Here is a 10,961-nt window from a genome sequence, read left to right on the forward strand (position 1 = left end):
AATGCCATTGATCCCAAGAGATTATATATTGTTTAAGCAATGACAAGTTAGTTTGTTGCAAAAATTGTTTGTTTCTTGAACTCTAGTTGACCCTATTATAGTGTGATTTTTTCCACGTTATTATAATTTTTTTAACTCCCTAGGTGTCTCTTTCTTGATTTAAACGCACAGATTATATGATCTCTAATAATTATGTCAAATTTTTTAAAATAAACTTCTAACGAATGCCAATCAATTGTCTTTATATATTAGAACTAAACTGACAACGATGCGCACTTTGGAATTTAATAATAGAGAATTTGTTAAAAATGCGCTTTTGATATACCCTTTTCAAAAATACCCTTTTTTCTGGTCATTTTTTTTTTTTGTCCTCTTTTAATTTTTAATGACCATTTTACCCTTAAATGAAAATTATTTTATTCAATAAAAAGAAAAACAAAATTTTCCCGCCAAAAAATTTCCAACATATTTTCCCGCCAAAAATTTTTCGAAAAAAATTTCCCTCCAAAATTTTTTTTGTCAAAAAAATTTTGTTAAAAAATTTCGACAAAAAAATTTTCCCGCCAAAAAAAATTTACAAGGTTTTTAAAAGGTTTTATAAGGTTTCTACCTTATAAACACCTTGTAAAGGCTTTTACAAGATTTTTTAAAGAGTTTTAAAAGGTTTTTAGACAACTTGTAAACGCTTTTACAAGATTTTTAAAAGGTTTTTAAAAGGTTTTTAAAAGGTTTTCAAATGGTTTTTAAAAAGATTTTTAAAAGATTTTTAAACACCTTGTAAACGCTTTTACAATGATATTAAAAACCTTGTAAAAGTTTTTATAAGGTGTTTAAAAACCTTTTAAAAGCATTTACAAGCTTTTTAAAAGCATTTACAAGGTTTTTAAAAGCGTTTACAATGTGTTTAAAAACTTTTTAAAAACCTTGTAAACGCTTTTAAACAATGTTTTTAAAAGATATAAATTTCAATATTTTTGGCGGGAAAAATTTTCGATTTTGGCGGGAAATTTTTTTTTTGGCGGGAAAAAATAATTTTTTCGGGAAAAATTTTCGATTTTGGCGGAAAAAAAAAATTTGGCGGGAAATTTTTTTGGCGGGAAAATATTTTCGATTTTGATGACTGTACATTCTTGCTGTCACTAAAAAGGATAATTTGGTCATTTTGTATATAAAGAGGGGTAGTTTTAAAAATAGTCAACATGAAGTGATATTTTAAAAAATGAGTATTGAAAAAGGGCATTTTTTAGAATGCCCCATTACACTCAACCTGAATTAATATGAATGATTCAGACCACCACGTGACAAATGTTTTTTGGATGTGTTTATAATATTTTAGAAAAGCAAAATTTACGTATATTTTAATTTAGTGTTTTACATCCTTCATCTCCTTTCGTTAGGGACAGAGAATAATATGATCAAGTTTCTTTCCCCATTGGTCCCTAAGCCCGAATATGTGTAAGAAAAAAATGCTTCAAATTTTCTTCGGTTAGAAGTATGGAATTCAAATACATAAGTATAGTGAAAAACTAAGAAACCATTCTAAAAATTATACCACATTTTTTTACTTTGTAAGTACATCTCCAACTAGAAGCTTCCACTCACGTTTATTATTATACTATGAATTTTTGTAGAAATTATTAGGTAGATAGATTATTTCTTTAGGCGTACTCATGCATCAGAAAAAAATATAGAGATCTAATATAATAAAAAATTGGAAATATGTTCTTTTGATTTTCTATGTTTTACGGCGCCTTACTCTTATTATTACTGATCCTTGAAAGAAAATTAAACATGAAAAAATTGCCAATCAAACTTGAACAACTAAGTAACTTAACATTTAACCATATACATACTGATGCTGTTGTGTTCATTGCCAACCAAACTTGAACAGCTATGTTACTTTTAACCATATTTATACGTAATGATGCTGTTGCTATGAACGTGATTGATTCATCATACTAAATGTAAAAAGGTTCTAGACGTATGTAGTTTCAAATACTGCTTGTTTTGTGGATTTCATATAACACGTATAACAATAATCAAAATCAAAACTTTTTTCAAATTTGGGAGTACATGTTGCGAAGAAACACTAATGATAGATAACTCAAGAAAGAGCATGAGAGAACAGATATGCGAGCAAAAAATAAACAAGTTATGATGATTGAGCATCCTTCAACATTTTCTTGCGCTGCTCGATTAGTTCAACACTTGCTTTCTTCTTTTTCTGCCCAATCTGCAGATAGCATTTCACAAAAGAAAACACAACATCAAGTTACAAAACACTAAAGAGTCTTTCATTGATATGATTTAGCAGAGCTTTTAAAACCAGGAATCATCACACAGCTAAATCTAGTACTGAATTGTATGTAATTAGTAACAGACCTATAGAAACTATGGACCAAAAAAAGGAATGAAAGGTAAATTGTAAATGGTACGTACCTTCATGGCTTCATAGAGCTTCCTCTTCTTACGCGACATCAGCAGTGTGGGCATATCAGCGTCCTCTTGAGCTATTTGCATAGCATCGGGACCTGATTCTTCATCTTCAGCCACCTCAGGTGCTACGACAGCCTTACTTCCAGTTAGTTCAATCTTCAGTTCCTCATGGTATTGCTTCTCCTTTGCCGCCATCTACATAAAATAACCCACACAACACAAAGTTAAAATCTTGATCAACACATAAAAAACTTCACAGGTTTGTGTTAATTCATTTATAAAGCACAAAACCAGACCTTCTTCTTGCTCGCAGCAGCTTCAGCTTCCTCGGCACGGCTCATAACACCAGCGTATAGTAAGTTTTGAGGATCTTCAAGATCCTCTTTTCCAACACCTGGCAACGGAAGAACTTCGTTTCTCGCTGCTGCTTGAAGCCTTTTGATGGTTTCAGCATAATCAGGAACATATCCTTCTGCTTCATTGTCCACAAACGGTGACAAGTGTGGCGGTGGAATGCTGCTTGCATGAAAACACACAACAAATATGTAAACAGCTGAGAAAACGAAACAAAAAAATGGTAGTAAAAGAAGAAATAAGCAAGGGCTATGAATGTGTTACCTTCCGACCAAATACTTTTCAGTTGGCAAGATTATGCGAGCATTCACACAGTCATAGATCCACTGTGGTTGCACATATTCCCTTGAAAGATACTGATGGCCCGCACTTGGTTTATCGATGATCTACAGAAGTAGAAAGCATGTTATTGAAAACTATCGATATATCTACACTTTAGGATACAATGGCAATATTAAACATCAAGCTAAACGGCTTACATGATGTGTAATACTCTCATCATCCTCCTTGAACGGAGCACCTTCTCCTTCCCAAGACACCATCCCACCAAAAGCAGGAAGCACAAAAAGCAGGGACTCTCTTGGAACCTACATGAGTATACAAAATTATCATATAAGAGATAAGCTGCAGTTATGAAAAAAATTAATGATCTTCTAGGTCACTGGTCGAGGGTAAACTCAAGCACACAGATCTTCCAAATATTAAAAAAAACATGGAGATATCAGAGATTCATGTTATAGAAAGACTACTATTATATTTGGTCAATTACTGATAAAATTTAGTAGCACATGAGTATGTTTTGTCCCTACCAGTTTAAGTTTGTCAATGATTAACTATTTTACAAGAAAATTCAGTGATAAAAAGAGGCTCAGGAGTGAATCAGAGAGATACCTCACGGCTCAAGAAAAACTTCAGATCCTTGAACAGTGACTTGCACACTCTTGTTTCTTCATCCTCTTCAACTTCTTTATTGTTATCTGCAACAATATGCATCAATGCTCCAGGCTCACTCGAAGGCAGCTGATGCTGAAGTTGTGCAAGTCTCAGTTCAGATTCTTCACGGTCATTTGACTGTGAGCTAGATGAAGCATCAACTTTAGGTTCCACCGTCATGCCTCTGGAGCTGGCATCTATGTATCTTGACAGTGCATAGAGATCTGCAACATTGAAGACAAGCATAAATATTAATCAGAGTAAAAGGTCCTTCATTCTGATAGTTACATATGAAAAATATCATCGCTACTTGGAGGAGGGTAGCTTACCCGCAGCCAAAGCCTCCAACCGCGAATCAAGGATTGGCGGATATTTCACATTCAGAGAATGGTATAGCTTGAAGTTAATAAAGGCAAGAAGCGTCTGCATCAAAGGTGAATGAAAATTTGTCATCATACGTCCGAACATTAGCATAGGTTAGGAAACTCAAATTAATTCATTCCTACTAAACTGATGAATTAAGTTAACAAGGGAAAAGGAATGAATAGGGATTAGGAGTTCTCACCTCATAAAATTCCAAGAAGGTTAGCATGACACCAAAGTCAACATCATTTGTAAAAACTTGTTGTATTGCATGAGGGGTCAACCAAGTGATCTTCTGACCTTCTAATTCAGCCTATTAAGATAATTACCAAAGTTCCATTATTAGAGGATGTAATCTACAAATTTCATTATAAACTTTCAAGATAAAGTAACACAATACCTGATAGTAAATACCCTTGACAGATACAAACACTTTACGCAATGCATGACAACGTGAAATGTAAGCTTGCCATTCATGGGTCAATCTGGTTCACAAAAGAAGCGCAAATTAAGATTAACGGATATGAGACTAAGACAAGCTGCCAATATGTAAAAGACACAAGGTTCCAAAAGAAGAGATAAGATTCTAACCTTCTACAGTTGTGAACTCGCTTAACTTCGAGATTTTCCCTGTCTGATGCAGGCAACACCGCAAAAAGATGAACCATGGTAAGACAGTCATCCAAATCTCGCAGTGCATCAATAAATGTTGGATACCTAAATATTCGGAACACAAGCAAAAAAAAAGTGTTAACAGTCTAAACTCATGGATGTTCAGACAACAAAAAAAAAACAAAATCAAGTCAGAAGCAAACCTCTCACGGATCAATCTATCTAGCTTGTAAGTGGGTTGGCGAGTAAGCAAAAGGCGTGCGAGCTCCTCGTTCTTCTTGGCCTTGGCTTTTTTCACCTTCTTTTGGTAGGTTTTGATCTCCCTGAACTTCTCAAGAAGTGGCTCGTGCATAAGGAAAGCAATGTCCTTGACATGGTAGTAAGTGTGATGGTTTCCCTTCACCTTCTTCTTCGGTTCTCTTGGAAATATACCTTTCACAATACATAGTCTCCTGAAAATACCCAAATCAGCAGGTACAATAACAAATTAGTCACACCCATATATATGGAACAAAGTATACAAAATGCTTTTGTATTTCCAATACTGAGGATAAATCAAAGAATCATTATAACCTAAGAGCCACCAATTCCGAAAATATTAAAATTAGCGACGGAGAAGGACGAACCTGAAAAGATTCAAGTTAACTTGAAGATGTTTGAGAGCTTGCGACCTGGTCATATACCTAGCCGCATTTCCTTCTTTCTTTTTCCCCTGCAAATGACACAAACACAACCACAAAACATCAGCTCAAAAAATTTCTCGAGCAAAGGGGAAAACGAATATGGATTACAGCAGCTGTTAATCAACTGATATTGGGAAGAAATTAGAGGTTCAATCCAACAGAGACACTTACCGCTGGCCTGTAATGCTTCGGCATGGTGATGATACTGATACGGCCTACCAGAGAGGGGACGAGAGAGGTAAACGAGAGAGGAAGAGAATTAGGGTTTTAGCCAAAACTGAGAATACATAGTCGGGTAGTCAGAGGCCGTTATAATGGGCTTTTTTAATTACGATCATGGGTTTTAAGGCCCAATAAGGTCATTCGTTGTCAGTGGAAACAATACCGAACCAAACCGAATTAACCCAGTTTATCAACAAATCTTGTTTGGATCAAATTCTAATGAAAAAAACATTGATGTCTGTATGGAATCAATAACTAATGTATCCATCTCCTTTTAGATTAAAACAAAAATGGTTATTTCCAAGGAAAATATTGTAACCAACCACTAACCAGTACCCAAAACCAAAGTGAATAAATTAAGAGATTTTTGTATTTTGTGATTCAAATACTTGTGCTTACATTTGTTCTAATTGTCAAAATTAAAACCACAATACCAACGGGAAAAGTAAATGTCGTCACTGTGGAGGAGGTTGTTGGTCAGCAGCACTAGGATCGGCGGGAACTGGCGGCTCGCCATCGTTGGGTATCCAGAATGTGAGTACCGTCGACGCAGCAACAAACATGGCTCTACGAGGTGCCCATTTCAGACACGACACTACTCCTATATTGTTCTCCCACCTCGCCACCTTATTTTTAGACAAAACCATGGACAAAAAATTAGATACTGTGACAAGCACAAGGCATAGAAATAGTTGCTTTAAATTTCTGAATAATTCATCATCTTTTAAGTGGATATGTACAATCCTGGTGATGTTGATTATTCTGCATTTACCTCAGATGGGTTCTCGATGTTCCAAGCATGTAAGGTTCCATCTCCTGAACCTGTATCCGAAAAAGAAAACTTACTGTGAGGTCTAGTATTATCTGATTTGGTTGAGTAGTTTCATAATTTGGAGTTAAAGTTGGTTAAACTTGGATGTTGTGTAGAGTTTCAAACAAATGTATTTACCTGACAGAACATACTTGCCATCTGGTGTGAAAGTGGCTTCTATGGATGTACCCTGTGAAGGCTCCAAACTAAAACCACATTTCTGCAAAACAACATACCGGTTTTACCAACTTAAACCTAATCCTTCTCCAAGTGAAAGATACAGAATGTGATTACCTTCTCTCCACGATATGCATCAAGAACGTAGATATTGTTGTTTTTAGTTGTTAGGAGCATGGATTTTCCATCGTTGCTGAATTTTATATCGTTAACCTCAGCAGTATCCCCACCCACCAGAAATGTGTCAAAGGGACCCTACATAAGAGATTGAAATTGGGTTGAGTAGTCATAACTTGGAACTACAAGAGCAGTCATGTGTGTGAATCAAACAACTTAACAGCACCTTGTCGTAACACCGGGAATCAAACAACTTAACAGCACCTCCTTCCATTGCAATAGCAAACACCAGGCCTTGTTGGTCATACGCAACTGCAGGCCTACCACGAAGATGTAGAATCCCCTATTGACTAAAAGGGTAAGCCTAAATCATGAAACCATATACATTCACAGAGAGACAATAAAAGAAGAGAGCCTAAATCGAGAAAAACTTGTTCTACATGTTAAATGCTTCCAACATCCACATTAAGTTAAAGTTTCAGGATGAAATTATGAGGGTTTGGAGGTTTATATAACAAAAGGAAAACGACACTTTTCTGCTAAAAACTATAGCAATATTCAGACATATCCCATATGACTTTGTCAGACTTATTGGACAATGCCTTTCACAGATTTTGTAAAACTGGGAAAACTAACCTGGCAGGCATTAACACGAAGATCCCAGAGTCTGACACTCTTGTCGAGAGAACCAGACATGAAGCTGTCATTTATTGGAGACATACAAAGCGATACAACCCTGAAAAAGAAGAAATATTTTCAATCGATGTTCATACTACAAACATATATCCAATTCCAAGTTCAAGAGGTGATATCAGACCTGTCTTTATGCCCTTTAAAGTAGCGAAGGATCCGATTATCATACATTGAAAGATATCTCAAGGATTCTAGCACCACCAAGAAGAAGAAAACAAGTATCCAAGTAAGTCCAATATCCAGCCATTTTTAATTTGATTAACCAATCTGAAGCAAAAGAGTATAAATAACGAACTCACCTCCAGTATCCAAATTGTATCGAGAAGAGCAAATAAGAGAGCTAGGGTGATGAGTGAAGCATACACGATCGGTGCCATGTTTCTTATGGTATGTAATCTTGAGCTGTCTACGTTTTTTTAAACAAACATCGATACAAACTTTCAGATAAACAATTTGATTCTCAAACTGGTAGAACTTAATTGAAAACCTAAAAAGAGGGGAGGAAGAACTGACTTAGCGTTGGCGATATCGAAGAGACGAAGTGAATCATCCTCGCTGGATGTGACCAGTAGGTCATCAGTCCTATGGAAACCCACTGAATGTATCTTCCCTCCCTGTTAAATCCATCCAACAACGAGAATTGAACGGATTAGACTCGAAATCTGGATTTTACCCAAACTTAATTCGAAATCAAAACAGAAAGTTAATCCGTTCATACGAAATCAGAGAAGACTGCGCCGATGGCCATCCTGCGCACAAGTCCGTCGTCTAACTCCGTCAACGACATCGTTCAGATGAAACAACCGGTGAAGCACGAGAAACCCCGAGAGAGAGATAGGCAGGGGAGCGAGAGAGAAAACTAATAAGATTTTTAGTGGGTTTCGCGGGTGACATGACGACGCCGTTTTTTTTAATAAAATAAGAAACATCTTGTCGTTCAGTTCCAGTCTATAAAAACTACATGTCGTTTTTTGGCTAAGGAAATATAATAATAGAGCCTGCACTGCACGCAGTGACTTTTCTTTATGTAGGTGATCTGTGATTTCCAAATTGTCAAAATAACGCAAATGAATGAAACACATAAGAAAATAAATGACTGAAGAGCTTCAAGTTTCAAATACATAGGAAAGCTTTGAAAAAATAATGAAGTAGCAAACCAAACAAGAAGGTAATAATCCAAAGATATGTTCGAGGAAATCTGACATGAGATGATAAAATACGACTATACAATGTCAGCGAAACCGCAATTAAGAGATATTATTAACACAGCTAACGACCACCAAACCAACCTCTTGGCGGTTGCTGCTGCTGCTGCATCATACCTCCTCTATCTCCATTCATCAGCTTATCTAAAACAACATTGAGGTCAACCGCTTGACCATTCTCAGTCAATGTTCTCACTGTTCCTCTCACTTGGTCCCTTGGGAACCCCATGCTTACCACTTTGTCGATTACATCATCCACTGGCGCTCTGCTTCCTGATCTTGGGGAACCCGAGCCACCACTTCCACCGCTACTGATGGCTGAAGCCATTGGTAATCCTTGTGGTAGAAGGCGTGCCATTGGGAGCTGTGGGTAAGCACCGGATCCGCTTCCACTTTGATGTGGCGGTTTCACAGACGGGGTGTTTCCATACTGTGAGGAAGGTGGACCGGTATACTGGTAAGGCTCAGGAGAGTACCCGGAAGCGAAACCTGAATTGGATCTCCCACCTGATCCATCATACATTGATGGTGGCGTTGGAGGACCGTTGTAGTACTGTTGAGATGGGGCTGAAACTGAAGGTGGATGAGAAGGTGGTTGACGAGGAGGGTTTGGTGGGTAAGATTGCTGAGGGTAAGGTGGTTCCTCCGGGTTGTAGCCAGACGGGTGTTGGAGCTGTGGAGGTGGCTGCTGTGGGTATTGTGGCTGTTGCGGAGGTGACTGGTAAGGTGGTTGATGCAGTGACTGGGTTGGAGGAGGAGGTTGATATGGAGGCTGGTTTGTTGGAGGTGGCTGGGACTGACCAGGAGGAGGGAAATAAGGCTCTTGTTGGGGAGAGAACTGGTTAGGAAGCTGAGGCAGTTGTGATGAAGGAGGCGGGAGACTGTGCTGTGAGGCAGGCGGTTGGATAAATTGTTGTGGCGGGAGGCCCTGCTGAGTAAGAGACTGGGGAGCTGCAGCAGAAGCTGGTGGCTGAGGCAGTGACGCGGGTGGCTGAGCAGTGGGTTCAACATGTGTAGAGTGCGTCTCCGGCTGCTGGTTTACCTTTGATAGTTGGAGCTTTGAAAGCTGAAGCTGCGCTTCAACTATGTCTTGTTTGTCCTTCAACATCTGTACACCGCTTTGCACCTGAACGCAATCATTCAAAGAAGGTACTGAGAAATCTAGAAGCTTAATAGATGGTAACTCGAAACAAAAGCCTATATGCATTAAAGACATTGAAAAAATAAAAATCATGAAACCAGAAACTTCTTTGAAGTTAAATGAACAATAATAACTCCCAGGCAAGACTAGAATAGTAGAATTGGCATCAAAAAGGCAGAGAATAACGCTTAGTCTAATATCTCAGATTCATTTGGTTGTTTCTATACTCTCAAACTAATTTACTTTAGGTTTCCAGGAAGAGTTAAGTTACCTCTAACATGATGTTTTCAAGCTGTCTCAGTTTCCCATCAGTGGTTCCATGACTGTTCCCAACAGAAACTTTCACATCATCCACCAAGTTCTCGAGATTTCGAGTTCTGGTCTCCAGCTGAGTTAGACGTGCACTGACACCTTCTATGACATGTATCAAGTTATCAGCATGTGCCTTCATTGTGCGATCAATCGCAGATAAAATAGCTGACTCTGACGCATTTCGATTCTTCTCAGCAAACAACTTTGAAGGTTCAAGAGAGTCCATAGAACCATAACTCTGCAATAACGAACCAGATGCAACAAGTAAGGCTAAAGTGTGATTATTGTCCATTAACACAGTCAAAATAATTGTCTATGATTCTTCTAAACCTTAGAACCGATTCTAATAAGCAAAATACCGTAATCGTGATAAAAACTAATAGAGACACAAACAAAGGAGATTGATCGCAAAATAATAAAAGAGATATGAGAGAATTTTAGAAAATATTTACTCTTGCGGAAGAAGTTGAAACCGGTTTTGGATCAGAAGCATCCCAAACCCTAGCAGCCGTGGAATTAACAGATCCGGCGAGATCTAAAGCGTGGTGAGACAATCCGACGGAGGCATTAGGGCGAATAGGCTGAAAATCATAGCTAGGAAAGATCGCTTCCTTCTTCGACTCCAAGCCATTGTTATTATCACCGGCGCGGTGCTTCTGGTGATCGCCGCCGTCTTGTGAATTATTGTTACTATTAGTATTGTCTTCGTTCATCAGATCCATTATCTGCTTATCCGAGTACAGAGCCGTATTCATCGATCGAAGTTATGATAATCTCTCTCCCCTTTGATTTTATATGATTTCCCTTAAATTCCTGGAGAAAAATTTAATTAAATTTTCATCGCCCAAATCGTTCAAGTCAGCATCTCTTTCTAATGTAACGTGTCAACATCGATTTTGAAG

At 37.7% G+C, this 10,961-nt stretch overlaps 3 protein-coding genes across 3 annotated transcripts; all 3 read right to left on the reverse strand.

Moving 5' to 3' along the window:
- Positions 1,985-5,646, reverse strand: LOC104769689 (pescadillo homolog). The gene is made up of 13 exons (XM_010493957.2): positions 5,553-5,646; positions 5,325-5,410; positions 4,902-5,150; positions 4,678-4,803; positions 4,487-4,571; positions 4,289-4,399; positions 4,053-4,146; positions 3,682-3,947; positions 3,270-3,377; positions 3,055-3,176; positions 2,733-2,952; positions 2,440-2,631; positions 1,985-2,233 (listed from the first exon to the last, which is right to left on the reverse strand). Exons 1-13 carry the CDS (start codon positions 5,574-5,576, stop codon positions 2,153-2,155), a joined length of 1,764 nt encoding a protein of 587 aa, XP_010492259.1. The 5' UTR covers positions 5,577-5,646; the 3' UTR covers positions 1,985-2,152.
- LOC104769690 (WD repeat-containing protein 82-like) lies at positions 5,952-8,286 on the reverse strand. Its single transcript, XM_010493958.2, has 10 exons — positions 8,120-8,286; positions 7,915-8,015; positions 7,701-7,807; positions 7,526-7,592; positions 7,345-7,444; positions 6,935-7,051; positions 6,709-6,846; positions 6,553-6,634; positions 6,376-6,425; positions 5,952-6,229 (listed from the first exon to the last, which is right to left on the reverse strand). The coding sequence occupies exons 1-10, from the start codon at positions 8,186-8,188 to the stop codon at positions 6,059-6,061; spliced, it is 1,002 nt and encodes a 333-aa protein (XP_010492260.1). The 5' UTR covers positions 8,189-8,286; the 3' UTR covers positions 5,952-6,058.
- On the reverse strand, positions 8,483-10,906 carry LOC104769691 (basic salivary proline-rich protein 2). Its single transcript, XM_010493960.1, has 3 exons — positions 10,512-10,906; positions 10,019-10,297; positions 8,483-9,732 (listed from the first exon to the last, which is right to left on the reverse strand). The coding sequence occupies exons 1-3, from the start codon at positions 10,812-10,814 to the stop codon at positions 8,671-8,673; spliced, it is 1,644 nt and encodes a 547-aa protein (XP_010492262.1). The 5' UTR covers positions 10,815-10,906; the 3' UTR covers positions 8,483-8,670.

Source organism: Camelina sativa, chromosome 20, assembly GCF_000633955.1.
Source record: "Camelina sativa cultivar DH55 chromosome 20, Cs, whole genome shotgun sequence".
NCBI lineage: Eukaryota > Viridiplantae > Streptophyta > Magnoliopsida > Brassicales > Brassicaceae > Camelina > Camelina sativa.

What these genes read in the sequence shown, in the direction of transcription:
- LOC104769689 (XM_010493957.2), bottom strand. Translation starts at nt 5,576, where the DNA reads ATGCCGAAGCATTACAGGCCAGCG. An exon ending in CCTTCTTGGAATTTTATGAG is followed by an intron (nt 4,147 to 4,288) that starts GTGAGAACTCCT and finishes CCTTTGATGCAG; the next exon opens with ACGCTTCTTGCCTTTATTAA. An exon ending in AGTTTTTCTTGAGCCGTGAG is followed by an intron (nt 3,378 to 3,681) that starts GTATCTCTCTGA and finishes ATACTCATGTAG; the next exon opens with GTTCCAAGAGAGTCCCTGCT.
- LOC104769691 (XM_010493960.1), bottom strand. Translation starts at nt 10,814, where the DNA reads ATGAATACGGCTCTGTACTCGGATAAGCAGATAATGGATCTGATGAAC. An exon ending in TTTCAACTTCTTCCGCAAGA is followed by an intron (nt 10,298 to 10,511) that starts GTAAATATTTTC and finishes TCGTTATTGCAG; the next exon opens with AGTTATGGTTCTATGGACTC. An exon ending in TTGAAAACATCATGTTAGAG is followed by an intron (nt 9,733 to 10,018) that starts GTAACTTAACTC and finishes GATTGCGTTCAG; the next exon opens with GTGCAAAGCGGTGTACAGAT.
- LOC104769690 (XM_010493958.2), bottom strand. Translation starts at nt 8,188, where the DNA reads ATGTCGTTGACGGAGTTAGACGACGGACTTGTGCGCAGGATGGCCATC. An exon ending in ATTCCCGGTGTTACGACAAG is followed by an intron (nt 6,847 to 6,934) that starts GTGCTGTTAAGT and finishes TCTCTTATGTAG; the next exon opens with GGTCCCTTTGACACATTTCT. An exon ending in ATGCATATCGTGGAGAGAAG is followed by an intron (nt 6,635 to 6,708) that starts GTAATCACATTC and finishes GTTGTTTTGCAG; the next exon opens with AAATGTGGTTTTAGTTTGGA.